The sequence below is a fragment of the Leptodactylus fuscus genome, chromosome 1 (genome assembly GCF_031893055.1).
Source record: "Leptodactylus fuscus isolate aLepFus1 chromosome 1, aLepFus1.hap2, whole genome shotgun sequence".
Lineage (NCBI taxonomy): Eukaryota > Metazoa > Chordata > Amphibia > Anura > Leptodactylidae > Leptodactylus > Leptodactylus fuscus.
This window is the reverse complement of record NC_134265.1, coordinates 245,564,366-245,589,179: the sequence shown is the minus strand read 5'-3', so window position 1 is coordinate 245,589,179 and position 24,814 is coordinate 245,564,366. Positions and strand designations below refer to the sequence as shown.

At 39.4% G+C, this 24,814-nt stretch overlaps 1 protein-coding gene across 2 annotated transcripts in view; it reads right to left on the bottom strand.

Annotated features, from left to right (window-relative positions):
- Positions 1–24,814, bottom strand: part of CCSER1 (coiled-coil serine rich protein 1) — a 646,501-nt gene that overhangs the window by 419,036 nt on the left and 202,651 nt on the right. For both annotated transcript variants that reach the window (XM_075285086.1, XM_075285095.1), the window contains exon 5: positions 1,521–1,647. In XM_075285086.1, the coding sequence (XP_075141187.1) occupies positions 1,521–1,647 (127 nt within the window). The remainder of the gene's footprint in view (positions 1–1,520; positions 1,648–24,814) is intronic.

The window sequence follows — 24,814 nt, the reverse complement described above, 5'->3', positions numbered from 1 at the left end:
ATCGGGCTAATAGAATGCATTGGCCAATCAGCGCTGGCCAATGCATTCTATTAGCGTGAACTGAGTTTGCACAGGGGTTCTAGTGCACCCTCGGCTCTGCTACATCAGATTGCTACATCTGATGTAGCAGTGCCGAGTGTGCATCAGATGTGTAGTTGAGCAAAACTGACTCAGCACTGCTAAGTCTGCATTCGCATAGGAATGCATTGGCCAGCCTTCGGCCAATCAGCGCTGGCTCTGCCGGAGGAGGCGGAGTCTAAGGTCGGACCTGAATGGAGACTGGTGTGGAGCGACCTTAGACTCCGCCTCCTCCAGCAGAGCCAGCGCTGATTGGCCGAATTCCGTACTCTGGCCAATCAGCACTGGCTAATGCATTGTATTGGCTTGATGAAGCAGTGCTGAATGTGTGTGCTTAGCACACACATTCAGCTCTACTTCATCGGGCTAATAGAATGCATTGGCCAGCGCTGATTGGCCGAATTCCGTACTCTGGCCAATCAGCACTGGCTAATGCATTGTATTGGCTTGATGAAGCAGTGCTGAATGTGTGTGCTTAGCACACACATTCAGCTCTACTTCATCGGGCTAATAGAATGCATTGGCCAGCGCTGATTGGCCGAATTCCGTACTCTGGCCAATCAGCACTGGCTAATGCATTGTATTGGCTTGATGAAGCAGTGCTGAATGTGTGTGCTTAGCACACACATTCAGCTCTACTTCATCGGGCTAATAGAATGCATTGGCCAATCAGCGCTGGCCAATGCATTCTATTAGCGTGAACTGAGTTTGCACAGGGGTTCTAGTGCACCCTCGGCTCTGCTACATCAGATTGCTACATCTGATGTAGCAGTGCCGAGTGTGCATCAGATGTGTAGTTGAGCAAAACTGACTCAGCACTGCTAAGTCTGCATTCGCATAGGAATGCATTGGCCAGCCTTCGGCCAATCAGCGCTGGCTCTGCCGGAGGAGGCGGAGTCTAAGGTCGGACCTGAATGGAGACTGGTGTGGAGCTATCTTAGACTCCGCCTCCTCCAGCAGAGCCAGCGCTGATTGGTCGAGTTCCGTACTCTGGCCAATCAGCACTGGCCAATGCATTTCTATGGGGAAAAGTTAGCTTGCGAAAATCGCAAACTGACAGGGATTTCCATGAAATAAAGTGACTTTTATGCCCCCAGACATGCTTCCCCTGCTGTCCCAGTGTCATTCCAGGGTGTTGGTATCATTTCCTGGGGTGTCATAGTGGACTTGGTGACCCTCCAGACACGAATTTGGGTTTCCCCCTTAACGAGTTTATGTTCCCCATAGACTATAATGGGGTTCGAAACCCATTCGAACACTCGAACAGTGAGCGGCTGTTCGAATCGAATTTCGAACCTCGAACATTTTAGTGTTCGCTCATCTCTAATCCTCTATATAAATATGTCCTACATAACCATGTTTGATACTAAAATATAGTGCTCCTATTTAATTTTATACAGTAAATTTTGACTATGTAGTCCTGTAAAGAAGAAAACACTTACCTTTTTGTAGTTTCAGATATTTTTGGTTCTTCTTCTTTCGATTTATTTGTTTCACTTGCCTGTTCCATATGAGAAAGCACCACTGCGGAACATGACACTATGGACTGGTAGGAGTCTTCTCGACACACTGCAATGAGAAATTGTATGAACATTGTTATTTCAGGATGTAGACTGAATAGTACCAGCAGTGTCAGTTGTTCTGATCTGACAGAGGTTCAGCACAATGTACATTAAAGTTTCTTTGACTGACAGATATTAACAGAAGACTTTCCATTGGTATCAATCCTCATTCACTTCAATGCTAAAGTACAAATGTAAGTTTTATTGAAAAAATAATGCTGACTTATGTGCACAGTCCGTAATATGGTGTGGTAGATATTATGTGTGGCACATGTATGACATCAGATTAGAGATATTCCTTTAGAAGCAGTGTTTTATGTTAATGTTAAAGGGATTCTCTGGGATTTATTTTTATGAGCACTTATTATTAGAATAGGCCAACAATATAATGGTTGTTGATCATTCTGAATAACTTTACAGTACATTATTAATACTTGTTTTTATGTTCTGGCAGAGATGCACAATTATGTACAGATGTAGCAAGTTTTAGGGGGGCGTTCACACTACCGCTGTTGTCCGCTCAGCAGTGTCCATGGCTATTCTCCTTACAAGATTTTAGCAGCGAACACTAGCTGATCCGTTTGCAATTTCCATTGATTTCATTGGGACTTTATCTTCTGTCCTTTTGTGTCTGTTTGTGTCCGTTTGTGTCCTTTAGTGTCTGTTTACAACTATGTCCGTTTTTTTTAAGCAGACAAAAAAATCCTACATGCAGGACTTTTCTGTCAGTTTGAAAAAATGGACTGTAAGTGTCCGTTATTTTTTTAACATTGAGGTCTATGGGCAACGGACATATAACGGACAGTAACTGATAGCCATGAGTTACTATCCGTTATGTTAGGTGTCATTTTTTATTTTTTTTTAACGGAAACCTTCTGAGTGGACACCAACGGTAGTGTGAACCCAACCTAACTTAACACCTTATGCATTAACAACAGTGTGGTATAGAATGTGTTCAACAGCTTTTGTTTAGTTATGTGATAAAATATCATGTTACAGCAGGTTATGAGTGCCAAATACATCTTTCCATGTATACCACCTTTATTATTATTAATTATTATAATAATATTATTATTATTATTGTTCAGAAATTGCATTACATTTAAATAATAATAATAATAATAATAATAATAATAATAATAGCAGCAATATAGCATATTATAATATTATAAGAATATCCTATTTATTTTAGCAGATTATTATTTCAATCCATATTTTTTCAAATAGGTTATAAAAAAATCTATACACATACTAGAATCCTATCAGGTATTACATAAGTAATATGCTAATATTCCGAAAGGAAGGAAGTTACTGAACCATTTAATATTGACATCAACATCAATACTGCATGTTCTGTTTGTGTATGCCCAAATTAAATTTGTGTAATTTTCTTCTATGTATAATTAATTGTATATGCTGTTTCTCTCCTACAGACATTAAAGGGGAATAAATCAGATCCACAAGGGAGGCATCCCACTTTAATGTTATGAAATTTATAATGTTTGTTGTTAGATAACACAGAAGAAATATATTTTTAACAAACATTAATGTTACTTATTTACATTTTCACTAAAACAGTATAACAGTAAAAAAAATAACATTTTGTATACAATTTTTTTTAAAATATGCTTAATATGTTTATTCTACACTCTATGTTTAACAATATTATACTATTTAAATATATCTATGAGATGGATATTTTTCCTTTGAAAACAAGCTTTAAATTGTATTTCCTCAACATTTACAATATTACGCAGCATATTACAAAATATTGAAAAGAAAAATGCAAAAAACAATATCTACACTAACAGCAACAGACAAATGGATAAATGTTCCAACTACAGTCTAATACATATTATTATTATATAATGCTGCCTAATGATCCCTAGCTTCACTGGGAATATTCATCTTGGACAGATTACAAGGGTCAATGGACTTGATTTGAGTTCCCTTGGCAAACAGGGTCAACCTGTTTTACTTATGACATGTCAGTAGAGGTTGGGAGTCCACAGTGAGTCTGTCAACAAAGAATCCACATTGACTTGGACCCATGAATATTGTACAGTGCCACAACTTTCATGTAATATAAATATAAATACTTTAAAAAAAATCTAGGGTATGTGGGAAAAATGAAAAAAAAAATCATTAAATAATTCCAAAAAATGTTTTTAATCATTAAAAATGTTTGTTTTATAGCTAGGTCATTTTCTGATGATACATTGCTTTTATATGCATGTGATGATGTTAGGAGAAGATTCATTTGAGCCATTACATTGGCCTGAAAAATATCTGAAAAGGAGACATGAAGAATTAGCATTTACACTTGCAAACTAGATGGTATAGCTATAAGTTGACCCAATACAAGATGTAGGCTTGAGGATAAACAATTGCGGGAGAAGTACTCTATTTTATGACAATCAGAAAATCTCTTGAAAGCAAGTCTACTACCACCAAAATCTCTTCTATGTCACTTTCAGTATGAGGGCGGGTTCACATCTGCGCCCGGTCTCTGCTTTGTGGGTTTCTGTCTTCTGCTGACAGGAGACAGAAACCCGACAGTGAGTATCCACCTGTGAGCGTCTTCTGGTCTCTGGTTTTTTTTTAACTGGACACAAAGTCCTGCATGTCCAACTTTTAACATAAAATTTATGTCCGGTTTAAAAAAAAAATTGTTTCGCAGCGGAGAGGCAGAAGATGCTCATGGGCGGACACTTTGCAAATCCATTCAAATGAATGGATTTGAAAACTGACTGCTGGTCTGCTGGTTTCCGTCTCCTGTCCGGTTTCTCGGGCAGAAGACGGAAACTTGAAAGCAGAGACAGTGTAAACCCGCCCTAAACTGTTGTGTCTGCCATTAGTGACATACCTTTTTGTGTCAAGTGTAATCTTGCTGTAGAAAAAATCATTATTTAATCAGTTGCACTTATATATACTATATACTTATAGATATGGCCATGACTGCCTTTGCACCTACTTTTGCCTGTGCCCATTGATTACATAAAACATGTTCATTAATGGATGTATTTAATAACTAGGATGAAAATGGGTACATAGTAACAAAGTAACCTAGCAGTACATGTAGGTAGGAAGATCCTTTGGTGGGTTGTGCTACTTCCGGTAGGTGGAACGCATATATGGGGATGCATATGTATTCTTTGTACGTCATTTCCGGTAGTTGGAACGCATCTGCGTCCCACCGGTGAACAGACAGAAACTTCCGGGCGGCAGTCTCAGTTGAGACGCGAAATTAGGTGAAAACAGACGCTCCGGACATGGGCCAATACAAGAGAACGGTAAACCCTTTCTTTTTATGTTTGATATGTATTTATATGTAATGATTGATTTACTAACTGAGAATTGTGCTTCTATATGTGTTGCAGTGACGCCCACCCATTCATATGTATTTATATATGGTGGATGCATGATGTTTTTATATGACTCCTATGTACACCTGATGAAGAAGCCAGCCATAGGCTTTGAAACGCGTTGTGTGAGAAAGGATTTATTAAAGGTTTATTGACAAGACATCGGTTGGTAAGCGCGGATTTCTTTCATTTCGTCTACACTGGTTGTGGAGTTTTGAACTGGTCCTGTTTGTTGTATACTTTTGCCTGTGGTCACTGTCCAGTGCCAACCCTGGCAGACTCACAATGTGGGCACCAGATGGCTCATCTGCATAACAATTAGAAGTTGATTTCTTAGCAGTGAGATTGCACTTTGAGGTATGTTCACTATGTAACTATCCTCCCTACAACAGCACTGTGGGTTAGAAGTGATACTAAAATGAATTTTGTCTTCATATGACTTTTACTTCTCAAAGGAAAAGGGTTGAATCCCCATGATGAATAAGTAGAAACAAGACTCTTGGGTGAGGACTATTAAGGGATTATCTTATCTTATAATTTGGCTAGACAAGGTAAAGTATGTAATATTTATCTGTGTTCCATTTTTATCTTTAATAAACTTGAAGTGCATGAAAAGCAAAAACTTTATCAACATTTGCATTTTTTTTTACTTTCGAAGTTGTTGTGACCTTCCTTCTTTCAGTCATGGTATCTGCACATGTCCTAGTGTCATGGCATTACTAGTAATTTTCTTTTTCGCAAAATAACATAGTCTGGAAATGTTACCTTTTGTTATTTATTGCATACAGGGCATCCTTCTGAACTATCTCTAATGTCAGATTACATTTTCTCCTATCCATCAGAAATGTAGTGTTGTCAGCAATCAGTAACAGCTCTTCTCTAGATACTGAAGAGGTGAGAAAGCTGTTATTACAGGCAGTGCTCAAGGTACATTGCGGTAATCCAATCTGTCAAAGACAGTGTGCAATATTAAGGGCTCCTCCAGGATAGACGAGCCTGAAGTACACATGCGAGCAGTGAAAGTAGGGACAATACTGTTCAGATAATTGTGTAACTCGGAAAGGAAAATTATTTCATTGGTAAAAACAAAAGTCTAAAAAGCAACTCAGTTTCCGCATAAATATTCCATTACTGTAGCTCCTGGATTTCAAGTGCAGTGAAAATGTCCAAACAGTTCATGGGTCCGTTGATCTCCTAATATCTCATCAAATACCAACCTGTTGCATCTCCATCTCTAGTAATCTATCAGTCATTGTCAATATAGCAATAGGTGGCAGTTTTCTTCCTAATAGACCATGAGTATCTTACTCTGCACTGACAAAACAGTTGTCAGTGGATGGGTGTATTATCCACATGGAGAAGATTTTGACTAAAGATGGCAATACACATTAAGCCCCACGTGGTGTATACATTTTCTACATGAGAAAGAAAAAAACTAGACGTTTTTACAGTCTCTGTAAAGTGGCGAATCCCATCCAATCTAACGAATCCCATCCACACATTACAAAAAAAATATGCACTGGGGACACGCTGCAATTTCTAAAACTGTTAAGATTTTCTAAATCGCAGCATATCAATTATACCTAGGAAATGTTGGCAGGATTCCTTGGTATAATAGAAGCAGAAAGTCCACAGAGACTTTCTATGAAAAGCTTTGGGGAAAAACCGCAATGCATTGCTGTCTGTCCCGCAGCGCTTTTTTGTAGTGGTCTGCTATGTGGGACCTTAGCCTTAAGTGGTGATTTTGACAGATTATGCACAGAATCTATTGTGCATGGAGGTGTCCTGTCTCTGCCCTGCTGGAAAGATAAGGAATAGGCAGTTTCATTTCAACTGACGGTGACTTTCTGGACGGAAACCTGGAAGATCCCATTATAGTCTACAGGGTTCAAGGCTTTCTGAAGGTGACTGCTTTTTTAAGCAAATTAGGTTCCCAGAATGCAGGTGTGAACCTAGCATAAGTTGCAGACTTTCTGCTGTTGACAATTACTACTTTCAAGCCATTATTGCAGGCACTTAGAACAAAATACTTTTGCACAGTTCTCCATAACAATATGGAGAACTGTCTATGTTACTTGCACTTTTTGCAAAATATGCCCATCCCATTTTAAAAAAAATGTTGCCTGTTGCTTAAAGGATTTATAACTTTCCCTCTGAAGATAATACTGGAACAAAAGGACTTCAGAAACAAAACTACATCTTCCTCTTTGACTTAGCTCATTTTAATAATTAGCAGCTTCTCTTCTTTATGATAGTACTGAACCACTTTAAATCCACACAGCTTGGGGTCACCTTAACATTTAGCTTTAATTCGGGTAATATCCTATGTTTGAGAAGGTGATGTCATACTCTCCTCTTCTGGGATAATCCACGATAGGCAGTACCATCTCCCTCCTCTACTTGAAGAGTCCCAGCATAATCTCCTTGGTGCAAAAACTCAGGTTCTTCTCTTCTCTTGCAGGTTCATCTACACAGAACCCAAAGGCATGCTAGATCCTCTGAAACCCCAGCGTAGACTTCATAGCAGAAAATTCAGGTGTTCAGATCAGGTGTATAGCTCAGAATGAAAATTAACCACTTCAAATGCAAAACACTACAGTTGAGAAGGATACAACTATTGTACCCACAGCTGCAGTTATCAAGAATACGGTGAGAGAGCAGCACCTGGCATATAAACAATACTGGGAGCTGCGTGCTATGGGAAACAGTTGATCTGTAGGGTCCTAAAAGTCTAAGAGATGTAAGAGACCAGGGGGTTTCCAACACCTGATGGCCCCTGATGATCAACTATTTGAAGGTACTGCGGTGCTCTTGCGAGTGTCATGACTCCTTTACTATTTACACTGCACAGAATTTGGTTGTATAGTTGTATATGCAATGTTATTACAGCCTGTAGTAATAGTGCAAGGTTGATATAAAACAGATGGCATGTGATGTGAAGAGTGAAGGGACCTCACACAGTATAATATGCTCCACATTGGCCCCCACACAGTATAATTTCCTCCATACTGACCCTACACCAAATAATATGCTCCACAGTGGCCCACACACAGTATAATATGCTCCACAATGGCACCCACGCAGTATAATATGCTCCACAATGGCCCCCGTACAGTATAATATTCTCCCCAGACAGTATAAAATGCTCCCAACAACTACACTAGAGCCATTTCAGGTGAACCCCATGAAATTTGACAAATATTTGTGAGGTTTGGCCCTCCACTTCGGTGCTATTATTATGCCCTGGGGTCTTGTGCGACTGAGATGATTCATCCCAGACATCACTGCTGAGGCCCTTGATAGAGCCTCAGTGGTCATGTGGAGCGGCTTGATGTCATTACACAGGTACACTCCATGTGACTTCTGGAACCCAATCACAGGCCCCATCAGGTGCACGTGACCTCAGTCGCAGGCCAGAAGAGCCATGGAGAGGCTGATGAGAACTGTCAGAAGCCCAGGAGAGGTGAGTATAAGTTTTGTGAGTGAGTATTCCTTATATTTATTCACCTCCCTTGGGCTGGCATCTATTGGAAAAGGGCCCGACAATATGCTAGACCCCTTTCCATCAATATTATGTATAGTGGTCAGGGACCAAGGCTTCTCCAATTGTTATGGTGGGCTGCAGTCATTTCCAGCTCTCTGCACTAACGAGAAGCAAAAACCATGATATAATCTGTGGACGGGACCCTCTTCTTTTTATAGGAGTTACTCTGTCTTGGCTATAATTCCCAGATTATGCCTTTAGGAGTCTATGAAAGCCATATAATAATTTATAGGAAGCTAACTGACAAAAGGTGGTACTAGGAGCAAGTTTTAACCAGTTAGGTCTTAGTTACATATTCCTTACCCAGAATACTTTGCTGGGCATGCATGGTCTTATAAGTATCTGTACCGTCTCTCTCTTTACTACTTCAAAGACCATTATGATGTAAAATTTCAACTCAGCTGTGAGGGATGAGTCTGTTGACCAATTCTAAGAGTAACCAGTAGAACTGTGAATTATACTGTATGTTTTTGAAATAAATCAACTTAATACCTGTGGATAATCTACATGTGCAGTTGAAGCAAGAGTCATAAGATCAATGTTACATTAGCACAGGGATTTCTCCATTACTACATTTGAGCATAAAAAACCACTGGTATTATTAGATGTACAGTACGTGTCTGGTAGAGGATCTTTTCTAAATGACATATAGAAAGACAATTACAGTAGCTTTGATTCACTAATGGTGGGCTATACTATAAAATAAATTAGCAGACATTTCTAAATACAAAGAATGCCGAAACATTATCCTATTAAATATAACTTCATACTGTGTATGATCAGTAAAACAAATTATGCAGAGAAGCAAGGTACAACAATGTCCTCGCCTTCAATGACTCCTGTGCAAGGTCTGGTAGTTGTCAGAGATGAGTTCTAGTCATATGTCCAGCAAGTTAAATGTTACTAAAGAGGACCTTCCATCAGTTCCACTGTCAGGTGGGTGGTTGGTCTCAGGCAGGAGCGGGATGGAAGTGTGATTCCGATCTCTTTGACATAGTCATAGGCATACAGTGTCACAATCATGCCCACTTGTCTGTTCTGGGCCAAGATCACTAACTTGGCCCACGGCGCTGCTGATGACTCATCTCTCTGCTCTCACACACATAGACAATAGCAGAGGGTGCACACAGACACTTCCGGGTGCACGCTGGAGGCTAATTAGCATATGAATAAAAAACAGGCTCATTCAAAAACTACTGAGATGATTAACATACAAAAGGTATGTGTGGAATAGCCTTTCTAAAGCCTATTCAAGTATGTGCTTAGCTAAAAATGACATTTCCCAATGATAGAGCCCCTTTAAAGTTCTCTGCTGATGGATAATTGTAAACCTGTCATTATAGCACATGCATGTAATACCGCATACTCACTGCATGTCTACAGCACTTAATTTAGTCAGTCTTCTATTTATAGTACATCTACATGTGTATATTCTGCACACACCTATATATTGTCTGTACTTTACAATATTTATGTCCTTGTTCTATAGAGCGCTCTTAACTTTAACCACTAGACGAAATAAACAGCACTGGATATACATTTAATGTTTATTCTTTTAGTAAAGACTACACAGTGTGCCAGACATTTACACTTAACAACCTGGTAGCATGGTTAGCTCGATGCTTGAAGACGGCAGGAGGTGCATTTTAACAAGATGTGTCTGCATCAAGCAGGTATGTCTATATGATGTAATTGCTTATTTAAACTCACTTTAGATAGATGATTTCAACTATAGTTACAAAAAGATCAAAACCCTTGGGAAATAAGCGAATGAAGGCTAATGTTTAAAGGATTTTTATTATAGCAATGGAAGAAAGAAAAGCAATACTAGGAATACTGTGCATGAAGGGGAAAGGGGGGGCTACAGGACATTGATAGCTCTTGTCACTTGTACAGTTGTGTCCACTATTATCGTTGCCCAAATTTAGCCAAGGATACCAATTTCTCAAGAAACCAATTTAATACAATAAATATAGAAAAACAGGAATGTCTCTATTTAACTTTGTTTTAACAGTTCGGTAAAGAGGTCTGCAGCTGCTTGCAAGGTGTTCTGCCTTGTGTTTCCTTAGACAGCAGCCATGTATGAGGTAGAAAAAAAAGCAAAGTGGCACTCGCGGAGATACAAAGTATAGCAGGACAAACACGGTATTGCAATATGCCAATAAAAACAACTTTGCAGGCAATGGCCGTTTCGCATTTACACACTTCTTCTGGCCCTGAGTTGTATACAACATGGTTCAACTATCTTGCCTAAATCCTCACTCCAGGATTCGTATGGATGTAATCACGTCATATGAATGTTGGTGACTTGCATATCCATGGCAATGTGTCTCCTCCCCTGCTAACGATAGTCTACGGTGTACCCTTTTCCGATCTTTTACCTCTGCTTGAATGGGAACCAACCACTTTTTATATTTTTTCAAAAATATTGTGGATTGGATTTCTATTAATCTCATTCTTAAATTTAGTCTTTGCTTTACCCAGTTTGGCTATAATACTTTTATAGTCTTGCTGGTTACGTCTCAATATCAGTCATAAGGTTGTTTTTTTTTTAAGTTTTTTTTTTGTGAATGGCCTAAATAAGCATCCTAATCCACTTTTCGGCATATCTGGAGGAAAAATTTATTTTTCATATTAGTAACCCTTTCATTGTTAAGATCAAAATGTATTTAAGATACGTTGATGATGTGTTCATTAAGTGGGAAGCCACCTCTGAGGAGTTTGAAGATTTTTTCAGGTATCTAAATAGTACTAACAATTAGAGATGAGCGAACAGTGAAATATTCAATATTCGATATTTGTTTCGAATAGCCCCTCGATATTCGACTATTCGAATGAATATCGAACTCCATTATAGGCTATGGGGAAAAATGCTTCGTCTCTGGTGTAGCAGAGTCCAGCGCACACTCAGCTCTGCTACAACATGCCCAAGTACCTGTATTACGCCACGTTGGGATCCCTGTCAGCTTGTGATATGCGGAAGCTGACTTTTATCCATAGGAATGAATTGACCAGCGTTGATTGGCCGAATGCCATACAGAGTACAGCATTCGGCCAATCAACGCTGGTTCTGCCAGAGGAGACAGAGTCTAAGATCGGACCACAATGGAGACTGCTGTGGACCGATCTTAGACTCTGCCTCCTCACAGACGAGCCTCCGGAAGAACCAGCGTTGATTGGCCGAATACTGTAGTCTGTATGGCATTCGGCCAATCAACGCTGGTCAATGCATTCCTATGGGAAAAAGTCAGCTCCCGCATATCACAAGCTGACAGGGATCCGACCAGATAGAGCCCCAAAGAGCTGTTTGAGTAACATTCCCACCTAAATAAAGGTAATCCCTAGCTAACCCTGCCTGTAGATCTGTCCCTGTCTCACAGTCACATAGTTCACAGTCTCATATTACCCGAATCTGAAATCGACCATTCGTATAAAGTGGAGGTCACCTGATTTCGCCAGCTAATTACTTTTTCCAATTTTTTTTCGATACCTCCGTTGTCATAGTTCCTGTCCCACCTCCCCTGCGCAATTATTGGTGCAAAAAAAGCGCCAGGGAAGGTCGGAGGGGATACGAATTTTTAGTGCGTTTGCCTCATTGTATTCAATTGGAATCGAATGCCTCGAACAGCCTGATATTCGATCGAATATCAATTTGATCGAACGCCGTTCGCTTATCTCTACTAATAATATGAATATGTTTTTTACGAGTAAGATAAGTCAAGTTTCTATGGAGTTTTTGGATGTCCTGGTGGAGGTTCAGGGAGTAATGTTAAGGACATCGTCCTATAGAAATCTAAAAGCTACTAAAAGCTACATTATCAGACTTACCAATCGGGACATAGAGAACTTTAATTCCATACAGCCAATTTTTGAGAATGGAAAGAATCAATAATGAGAGAGAACTTTTCCAATGTGAACCACTTTTCATCAATAGAGGATACCCTAGTAAGGTTTTGGGTAGGGCATGAGTCACAACAGCTAAGAATGACAACAAGAACATTGAATGGGCCAAACAGGAAAGAAATGTAATCCGATGGCAGAGAAAATAAGAAGTATAATCTGAGGCAATTGGTACATGATAGAGTGGAACCCCATCTTAATGTAATAGCTACACGCCAGCCAGTAATAGCTTTTGGATGTAGTAAATCACTTAAAGATATTTTAGTGAAAACCCATTTGACGAATAATAAGGAACACACTTGGCTCAATAAAAATGTTCCAAAAAGTAATTTTAAATGTTGGTGCAGTTATTACTGCTGTGCCAATTTGCAAAATAAATCTTATCAGTTCTGGAGGTATATCAGCTTATAAACTGTAAATCATAGTTTATTCGATAGTCTGTCGCTGTAGACGGTTTTATATAGGGAAGAATATAAGATGTCTCTATATTCGGATAAAAGAACATTTTTAGCAGGGGATGAAAGGATGGGGATCCGACTGATGTATTGCCTTGGATACGTAAAATGCAGCAACGTTCACGTGACATGATTACGCCCATAAGTATCCTGGAGTGAGGACATAGGGAAGATAGCTGTGTTATGTTGTGTACAGCTAAGGGTTGGAAGAAGCGTGGAAACAGGAAACGGCTCTTGCCAGTGGTGAACCTAGCCTCTCTGCTGCCTGAGGCGGATGTTCAAAAGACGGCCAAGTATAATAATCAGAGCCCCAGGGGAGATGAGGGAACATAATAAACAGTGTTACTCACCTCTCCGGGATCCGATGTTAATCCTAGCTTCGGGCATATATGGTAATGTAACAGACCACGTGATGTCTGGGATATTACCACATAGGCCTGAAACCTGCTAGGATTAACATCAGATCCCGGAGAGGTGAGTAACAATGTTTATTATGTTCCCTCATCTCCCCTGTGGCTCCAATTATTATACTCGGGGGTCTGAAAAGACCCTCGTGTATAATAATAGTGGTAGTGGATCGTGGCCTGGGCCCGGGCCTATTCACTGCCGGCCTCCGCGGCCTATAGTACAAGGGGAAGTGGGGATGGCAGTGAACAGGTCCGGGGAGGTTGGTAAATAGGCCGCTACCTGCTGGGGATACTCCAGCAGGTAGCTGCCTATTATAAAACAAAAAAAGTCATTTTACTTACCGACCTTGCTGCTACTCCCTCCTCTTCTACCAGCAGTAAGACATCTGCGTCTCAGCATAGGCGCCGTGATGAAGCCACCTGCGCTGAGACACAGAGGTCAGTGCAGGAGAGGAGCCGTTCGGGTTGTTTTAAGAGCAGCCCTTCTACTGTGTTAGTATAGAGAAAAAAAGAGTTAAAAAAATAAATAAAAAAATCGCCCGTGCTGCCGCCCCCTCCGCCCGAAGGCAGTCGCCTCACCTCGCCTCATTAGAGGTGCGGCGCTGGCCCTTGCCCACAAATTTGTTTTTATTGGCATATTGCAATATCGTGTTTGTCACAAATAAAGCATGAAGATGGTTTGTATTGCTATGAGTGCTGCTTTGCTTTTTTTCTACCTCACACACAATTTTGATTAGTAAAACCTTTGACAGACCTTTAGTCATGGGTGTAGCAGATGAAGGAGTGGGGGCATTAACTGCTGCATGTGCCCCAAGTGCTGATTGCCAGAGGGCACCAACAAATTACTTTTATGTACTTAGATACCATGTATGACTGAATCTTTGCCCTGGTTGACAGAAAGCCTATTGACAGCTCTCCTGTATATATTCTGACCAGCAATGCTTTACTTGTCCTTATGAAGTGAGATAGATAAACCTCTTTGTACCATTATTTAATTCTAGTTTACCTTACCTACTTTTTTGCAACATTTTTTCAGTTTAACTTCAGCAATGTATCATCTTAAATAGGTTTCTACTAAAGGTCACGAAACAATGTTTACCGCTCTTTAATGATTTAATGATAACATCAGTGTGTTTTTCACAGTCTTGGAAGGTGTGAACATATTTCAACACTGTCACTTTTTTTTTATATCTAGCCTTTGGCTCATCTTATTAGGTCTCTGTGCATTCTCAAATACAGATAAATGACCTATATCCCAGATCTTTCCAGAATAGCTGCACTGTGTTAGGATTGTTGATATTATTATTGTCATTATATTACTTTGATGGTGATTATCTGTGTTTACTCCGAATTCATTTTTATTTTTTTTTATTTAATTTTATCCATATAGGGATTATAATTAACTTTTTTTTTCCTATCAGTATGTCTTTGGAGTATGGAAGGAAATCCTCACAAACATGGGGAGAACAAGCAAACTCCTTACAGATATTGTTCCTGGCGGGACTTGAACCCAGGACTCCAGCACTGCAATGCTAACCACTGAGCCACCGTGTTGCCCCATTCCCTCCTAATTCTATAGCATTTCCTTAATATTTGAGGTTAAGGAAAGAACCTCTAGTATCAAGATGATTTTTTTTTAAAGCCTGTGGTGTATTGTGGGAAATCAATTGAATTAATAATGAACAAGATTTTGTTTTCCTGAACATGGAACATTTTTTGTTAAAAAAAAAAATTACAATGAGAATAAAATATATTGTCTCTAGCTTTCATATGATCAGGAAAGTCTAGAATGCAACCAAAAATGTGACCTCTAAAAGGTTTAGTTGATTATGAAAATTGGCTTAGACAGAACCAAGATAAGGTTCGAAATTAAGTCTTTTTAGGATAGAGGTGGTGAATTGATGATAATTTCTCTAACTGCTACTTATTGTGTGGGGAACAGTAAAAGTGTTGACATCTTTTAACCCATTAGTGACTGAAGTACAGACTTTCTAGGTCGGTCACTAAAGTGCTTTTTACATCAATCGCATCAGAACAGTGCAGTCTCCTCCATTGTTAGAAGCGGCTGCCCTTTAGATGCTGTGGTCAATTTAACCATTTCCGTACTGGGCCAATTTGTGGTTCAGGGCCAGATGCATTTTCCTGACTACTGAATGCATTTGCAAGCCGTGTGCAATGAAAGCACACAGACCCCATAGACTATAATGGTGTCCATGTGCTTGCTGTAAGATATCCGCACGAATCATGCGGATAGGAAAGTAGATTGTGAAGTACTTTCCTGTCCGTATGTTCCCTGTGGAAACTCGCGGCAAGCACACGGAGCCCATTATAGGCTATGGGGATCACTTGCAAATGTGTTCAGTAGTCCCGTTTGGGTGGGGGGTCCCCATGCTGAATATTACCGACGCTGTGAATGATGTGAATGAGGCCTTACCTCAAGAGGTATTATGTTGTTGATTTTTTTTTTATTTGATTTTTCTTTAAAATGTTTCTAATAGTCATACATTTACAATTCTGCTCACATACATTTATTATATTAATGTAGACACTTCTCTGATGGATTCTACAAAACAACCAAACAGCGGAGGTCAAAGGAAGAAGAAAAAAAGATTTTCTTCTCCACAGACATGATGATGAAGTGATGCCGTTGTAATTCTGTATGTGTTCTGTGCCTCATTATACTACTATGACCTGTCTACTGAACAATTAACTGAATGTCAGGGGTCATATTTGTGAGGGTCGCATGACTGACACCATGTTTAGTCTGGTTCAGCTCTTGGATGCATTTATTTTCACATACACAGACTATTACACTGATAATAGAAAGAAGTGTGCAGCAAAACCATAAATACATGTATATTAGAAAAGTGTAAATAAATGACAGGGATCATTAGGACAGGCCATCTATATTAGATCTGCAAGTGTGTGATAGCGAGAACCTGCGCAGATCATCTGCTACCGGTAGTCACACACTGATAACTCCGTACAAACTGTAGAAGCAGCATTAGATACTGCAGCGCTGTCCCATAGACTGCAATGTAAGATTAGCCCATTCTTAGTAGAACGTGGATCACCCCTTTAAGTAATACCTCTACCTTAAGGCCTTATGCAAAAATCAAGGCCATGAGTTCGGAGCTTGTTCGGTGTCATAGTATCAAACTGAAGAAAAGGTCTCTGCATAAATATGAATGTCCTCAATGGAAAGTTGTTTCTGACTTAAGAATACTGAGAACATATCTCTATGACTATCTATTATGTTGTCACTTTAAAGTACTTTTAATACATTTATCAGCTTGCTACGAACTCCTATATTTTACTGGTGTGGAATCTAATAAAGATAATAGTATAAAATTATACCAGTATATTATATATTGCTCCAGAATAAAATGCTCTAGAAAAGTTTGCCAGCAATAAGTTTGGATTGGCCATCACTATATGACCTGGAACTATAGGTGGGTAAAGTGATCATACAATAATAGATCTACTATTCTTTGCTGGTAATGCAGAAAGGATAGCGGAAAATCATTCATTAGGCTCATTAGACAATAGTAAAAGCATTTTCTTTATTGCTTTCTCTATTCTTTAGTATGAAAACAAACTATTTTAGTACCTTATAGTTCTGGCCTATTAATCATTCATTCCTTCATTGTTCATTACTAAATTCTATATACGCTATCTTTATTGCACTGTATATGTCTTTTAGTGTACATTTAGCTACTTAAAAGACTTATTGTAAGTTGAGTCGCAGTAAATAAAATGCTGACATATAAATCCAAAGAAATTATAATGTTATTTAATAAGAAAACTGTCCTCGGTTCTGCTCCTTTGAACCAAGATACCTGCCAGCCTGCAGTCAGACTGTCATCAAACTCTTGTAAACTGCTACGGTTTTGTTCCACTCCAGGGTGCAATGACAAACTGTGAATAAGAAATTCAGCATAAACTGCATATAATTCCTCCCTTTATGATCACAAAGAAGGAACTTGGTAAAATGTTATGGTGCAAATCTATTGTACAGTAGAAATGGAGTTATGTTAAAAATATGACACGGCCGGTAAAGAAAAGCACAGGGCAAAATGATAGATAGATAGATAGATAGATAGATAGATAGATAGATAGATAGATAGATAGATAGATAGATCTATCTGCAGACAGGTAGGTCTGGTACTGGGCTCATTGATATTATTGAAATATTGTTTGAACGCTCTATTCATATTTGTACATTGCAGTTATATCCTATTTATTATTTACAATATTAAAAATATAAAATATACCCTCATACCCCTGCATTGGAGGAGTACCTAACCCCCTATAGGCCCTACCCTACTGGCTCATGTTAAGGACGTAAAGAGCTTGGAGTTTCTCACGGCTGCATTGAATAATATGATGGAGAATTTCCAGTCCATTTGGGCCCCATGAGACACAACTGTATTCTCCATAGTCTCTAATCTCTTCCCCCTTCCCATAATCACATAAGCCATACTCATGTATTTAGGTGTCTGGTCCTTGCCAACTTGCATTTCGCATGCTAGCTTCTCTAGTGAAGTAAAACTACCCTAAGTCCTGCTGCTGGCTGTTATATCTTTCACCACCATCCCGCAGGATCTGTACTTTTCTAGTGGTGATTGGTAGGTCTATGGCACATGCACCTGCTCACTATGTAAATAGATACAGTAGGATTAGTAAATCTGGCCCATAATATTAATCTTTACTTTATAAACACCAAACATATTTAAGTGTTTTCTGACTTCAGCTATGTTCGCGCAGCACCTTTTGGAGAGAATCCAGAAGGTTTTTCCCCTTACAATCCTCTGTGTAAGTTGCAGTAAAAAGCCAAAGCTAAGTCTTGAGTTTCTCGTGCAGCTCTGCACTTGTGCTTAGCCTCATACAATGGGTATAATCTATGTGAGACCACACTTCACGGTTTCCGCAGGGATTCTGCCGTGAATTGCATTTAATGTTATTTATATGTGTTGTTGAAAATTAGCCTGATAGGAACAGCAGAATGGACCCAAACAGCCAGAGAAGGGGACACAGCATCTGGTATAACAGGGTTTTGACCCTGTGTTTTTATTTAAAAAAAATAAACAGATAAAATACCGCCTTAATTTCAGGCAAAAATATAACACAAACCTGCTCGTCTGAGCTCTAACTAAACAGAACTTCCCTCACTATACAAGTGGCTTACTACTAGCCACTGAGGAAAACAAAACATAGACAATAACAAGTTTTTCTCATCACACTGCACAGACAATCTGTCTCTCCCAGGGTCTGCTTAGAAGTGCAGGCTTTGCATCTTTTATGGCCCAGTAACAAACTAAACCCTCAACCCTGGACTGAGGTATACTGTATACCTGGACTGATGATCACTATACATAGGTGAGGAATCAAAGGGGAGATATAGCAACTTCCCACTGCCTGTCACCTTCTCACAGTGTGTATAATTTTCCAGACACATGCGGTGTGATATGTGTTTAACTACTTTTCTCTCATAGGTTTTCATGGAGGAAAACTTATTTTTTTGTTTGACTAAGCTTTTGCCATAGACAGTGTTTTAAGCAGAGCCCATTTTGTGGCAACATCATAGCACAGTGTGGGGGGATGCAAGATCCAACCCTAGGAGTACCTGAGTGCCAAAATGAGTTTGGTTTGGCAGTTTACCCCAGTCTGTGTTCCACTCTCCGAAGTGCAGGCATGTTGTATCATGGTGCTTCAAAATTGATCTACCTCATTTAACTTCCAACTGCTCTTTGCTGCTACACCATTACTAACTTTCTCTGTTTTTGTCAAATCAACAGGGTCAATACACAGTTCCAGTGAATGTATATGTAATTTCTTATTTTGTTTACTTAATATAGTGCCATTATATTCCGCAGCACTTACATTTGCTTAAGGACTGTCCCTTTAGAGGCCATCAATACCAATCCAGCACCCCCACTGATCAGCTGTTTTAAGTGCTGCCTCCACTTTAAAGACCAGTGACATCACGTTCATTGGTCACATACTCTGTTTGCAGCTCAGTCCCATACAAGTAAATTGGACTTAGAGACAATGCAAAGAATAGTTGCTATATAGTGTATCGAGCATGACTGAATATTGTGGCCTCTTCAAACAGCTGATCATGGATGTCCACAGTGTCAGACCATATTATCATCTTTAGTAATGAGTCCAGGTTCTGCTTGGGACCCGACAAAAAGTTGGTTTCTAGTATGAAGACCTTGTGGTGAGCGCTCCAATCCAGCATTTGATGTAGAACAACACACTGCCTGGTGTGATGACCCAGAGAATCATCTCCTGCAACAATCACTGCCAGTAGTGATACAAGGAAAATGTTTGTTTTGGTACCGTGTTAGCCAGTGGTTATGAAATATGAAAAAAAAACAAAAAAACTTTTCAGGTCTTCAGTAGGTGATACCTTTTTTAATGGCTAACTCATAATGATGACAGAATATGACGTTTCGAAGCTTCCTCTGAGCTCCTTCTTCAGATATTTCTCTCAGATATATCTGTCTTCTCAGATATATCTCTCAGATATATCTGAAGAAGGAGCTCAGAGGAAGCTTCGAAACGTCATATTCTGTCATCATTATGAGTTAGCCATTAAAAAAGGTATCACCTACTGAAGACCTGAAAAGTTTTTTTGTTTTTTTTCATATTTCAGTAGTGATACAAGGGACACTAACTGCACATGGCTTCTTACTGGCATGTTTCAGTAGCATAATGCTCACCAAAACACAGTAGGGATGGGTTCACACTGGAGTTTTTTGGCCAGGATTTTAACGTGGAATCCGTGTCAATATCCGGCTCAAAAAAACGCTTCCCATTGGTCATTTCTTTTTTCCACGAGTGGTTTGTTCCCGCTCATGGAAAAAAAAGCGACATGCCCTTTCTTCAGGTGGATTTCACAGCTGAATCAGCTGCGGACGTCCGCCTCGCGACACTCCCTCCTGACTAGGCCCATTCATTTGGGCCTAACCTGGAGCGGAATACCACGACTGGATGCCGGTGCACTATATGCACTGCACCGGCATCCAGTCACGGCTAGCCGTTTTTTGGACCGGATTCTTAGGCTCCAGTGTGAACCTGGCCAACAAAGTCTCTGCCAGAATATTAGACCGCTTTCGCTTTTCTGGTTTATCAACAATCAAGTATTTTTGGGGAACAGCTTGGACGCCAGCTTCAGTAACCTACGAGTGTGCAGAATCTACAGGACCAACCTCAGTATCTGTGGGCAAATGTGCCGCAGGATGCCATATGGAACCAGACTAGAGGTACTGTCGGAGAGATTATTAGTTTGGGTTAGTTCTTGTATTATTTTTATTGTTTTGAGGTCACTCAGGATAATGCGAAACTACATGGACAATATCACCCTTGTCAGTTTTCAGCAACACTCATACATTAGGAGGTCATGTTTTAGCAACAAACTTCATTGTTAGCTATCACATTATCTGCATTTATATATCTAGTTTTTAATCCCTACAATCATTCCCTTCATTATTAATGTAGCAGATGGATCTTTTGGAACACTTACTCATTTATCAATGCATTGCATTTCCAGTTAAAGGTTTTAATATTGCTGTCTGAATGAAATATTTGTGTTTTGACCTTATTTGTGCAACAGACAAAAGCACTGTCTGCCTATTCTCAAGGACAGAAAATGAAATAAAGAAGCACCAGGCATCAGAGAGTTTTATATGCAAGCTATACAAAATGGTTGCTAGCAGCCTTTTATCCTCGCTGAAAAACCTGTGTTTGATGGTAATGTATCCCTAGCGACAAGACTGTCAGATATGACTAAGCCTAAACTCTTAAAGCTGCATTAGCACTGGGTTTACATATAAAAAAAAATTAGAGAAAAAAAAATGTGAGAAAAAAGAAAAAAGTGACAAATACTGCAGCAAAAAGCAGAAATACCTGGCTGGGAAATCTCAAATTTTTTGGGTTATATTTACACAAAAGAGTAATAATTTGGTACAAAGACACACTGTAGCAAATGAAATCTTAATATTTGCGATTTGAATCTTGACACATGCTAAATTTGTTGCAAAAATTACTGTCTTAGGGCTCGTTCAGACTTTGGCACTGAATCCTCCTCAAAACCCACCCCTTCACAATAGAGGTCTATGTAGACCGCTAGCGTTCTTTTTTCTGGTAGTGGTTTGTTCCCGCTAACAGAAAGAAGAAGCGAGCTGCCCTTTCTTCAGGCGGATTCTGTAGCTGATACAGCTGTGGCGTCCTCAGGGAGCTCCGGACTAGGTCCATTCATTTGAGCCTACTCCAGAGCAGGAAGCCGCGACTGTCAGAGGCTTCCTGCATCAAAATCAGGACCAGAATACATCATCCCATGCCCCGTGTGAACGGGGCCTAAGGCTAAGGTCCCACGTTGCGGAAATGCAGCTTTTTTTGTTGCAGATTTTGCTACAGTTTTTTGAGCCAAAGCCAAGAATGGCTACAAAATGAATGGGAAATATATAGGTAATTCTTAGGGCTAGTTCACACAGGGTTTTTTGGACCAGAATCTGCCTCAGAATCTGCTTCCAAAAAACGCCTCCCAATGACTTCAATGGGAACTGTTCACTTCTTTTTTTCGCTAGTGTTTTTTTCTCGCTCGCGGAAAAAAGAAACCAGCTGCCCTATCTTGACACAGATTCCGTGGCTGAATCCGCGGCGCAAGACTCCCTCCTGACTAGACCCATTCATTTGAGCCTGATCCAGAGCGGAATGCCACGACTGGCTGCCAGTGCACTCCTGGCTTTGGCTCAAAAAAACGCTACAAAATCTGCAATAAAAAAAGCTGTGTTTCCGCAACGTGGGGCTTTAGCCTAAAGATCCTTTCCCCTTTAGTACATGTGAATAGATTTGTCTCTGCCACACAAGCTGGAACTTTCCAAGTCCTATTTAGATGTATAAAACCATCACTGATATGTAACGTAACTCCTCTCCATGATCACTGCAATATAAAGCACTCAGATGTCCAAGTCATATGTATCAGTCAAATATTTCATATACTGAAAAACTTAAATAAAAGAGAATCAACCAAAGAAGTTGGATGACAGTAACCTTTCCTGATAAAAGGTTGCGCTGATACTATTTTCTCAGTGACACGTATAATGCTTTTTCTAGACATTAGCATTTTTGAGTCTTTGCACAATTCTTCTAACATGAGCAGAGCTGACACATTTCATAAGCTCAAATATTGCACATTTTGGTGCGATTTGCACTGTCATGTAGGGATGAAATAATCATATGCACTGCAGGATACTGTCACACAGCCAGGGTGCTACCTATTCCCTGCCTGTAAACCCAGTGGGAATATTTGGCTGTTATTTACACTGTACTCATGAGATCTATAATCTGTCTGTCTAACCAGAGCAAAAGAAGATTCTACAAATTCAGGCTGAATAATAGTTGCAAAGTATTACAAACAACAGCGATTAAAAAAAGCAAATCCCGCTCTGATGGAGTAGTAAGGTAGCCATTTATCTATGGATATACCCAGACATAACTAGTCTCCAGGTCAGTTAACTAATGTAAGTTGTTATGAAACCAATTCAACAAGATACTACAATGCTACCAGAAGTCTTGGCAGGCTGCAATTCGTACCCCCTCCTCCCCGGAGAGTGTCTATCTAGCCATAAATATTTACTTTTATTCATCCCAACAATATGCTATATGTTAATATGCCATAAAACTGTATTTTATGTTATTTTATCCTCCCTGACAGATGCTTCTGATCCACAACGTCCACATTTCCATTCTAAAAACATGCTAGTGCGGGCCACTGTGTCTAGTACTTTGTCTGTGCCGTATATAGGATAAGCATTTGGTTCTATTTCTTAAATAAAATAATTTTTCGTTTATGTGATAGACAATCACTAGTTTTATATTTGATTTTTTTTTTGTTATTTTGTCCCTACAGCAAATATCAAACATTTGGTCATAAGTAATCCCATAAAACGCTTTGAGCAGGATCATTTATTTATGTTCTTATGCTGATAACTGTTAGAATCAGTCTCGGCCAGGCTTACTTTAAAGTTTCCATTAAAGATTCCAGAGGCAATAGTCGCTGTGTGTCCATGTGCTTGGAATTAATTGCCTCGTGTTAAGAAGGCTTCTTGACGTTTGTCTACACACAAATACTTTACTCATATTGCTACCAGCTATACAAGTACAGAATGCTGGGGTTGGCTAACAGGGGTCTTTAGCAGGATATTCTTCATCTAGAGAAGAATTTTCTATTAGAAAATACTTTGCACATAAGCTGACGGAATAATGCTAGTGGCAAGCTGAATATTAGATGACTCATGTATTCTTCAGGTACAATTGTACACACATTTGCATGACTTTATTGTTTACAGCTATCTTTAGAAAGTACATACATCCAAATATACAGCATTAGGGAGTAGGTTGTCTAAGGTCACATGATAAAGCCATACACTTTCTTTTCACTATGTGCATGGATGGTTCCAGACTACAAGGAAATCTAATGCATCACTTATGTGTGACTTCAAAGCCTCTGAGCTCTGTTCTTGCTATCAGTCCAATCAACAGCGGTGTCTTATAATCTAGTTACGAAACAAAGTTTTGAAGAGCAGCATAATGTCCCTTGCTCTCCCCCCTATGGCACTAAGGCATGGCCATGAGTTGGAGTGGAGGTGAGCACCTATTTAATACACTCAACCCCACCACTCCACCAATCAGAGTGGAGGTTTTGTGCAGGCGAAGTAGGAACATACTAGCTTTGGTCTATCAAGTTAACATAGAGGGACACCCCCCCTTTCTCATTTCCCCATTGGTGTTATCGGGATTTCAATTGGCCTGTGTAATACTTAGTGAATGGTATAGTAGCGTTATATCATTTTCGCTGAATACTTTTGCACTCTCAGTAGCTTAATGTGGATAGCTCTTACATTTTATTGGCAATTTTAATAAAGTTTATTTAGGTAATTTTAGGTAATTTAGGTTAATTTTTAGGTATACCCAGTTTAGGGAGAGATTCTTCCACATTTTTTTAATATCTTTCAATTGTTTTTTATTTTTCTTCTTTTTTACAGATGATAAATTTGGTGCATTTCTAAACACTTTTCTAATTTTTTTAATTGTGGCTTAGTATGCGGCAATTTTTTTTGCCAAAATTTTGATGCATGGTGTTACATATTAAGTCATACCCCTTACTCTCTAACACCATACTCACATCTTATTTCAGCCTTGTGCTGGGCTTTTTAACAGGGTATACATTTACATGGCTGAAAATGTAATTTAAACATATACCTGTCAGGAATCTCAATTCATCTGCTATTCCTTTAAGGTTGTCATTTGTATCACAAGTTCCCTGGGCTTGTTCAATTAGCAGCTGAGGAGGCATATATAAAAAAAACCAAAAAACTTTCCCCCTAAATCAGGTGCCTGCTAATTTAGTACCCTAGTTTGGCTCTGTACCTTGATCGTGTACGTGTTGGATTGCTTTATTCAGACTCTTAGCTTTTTTCTGGTTGTTTGTCTC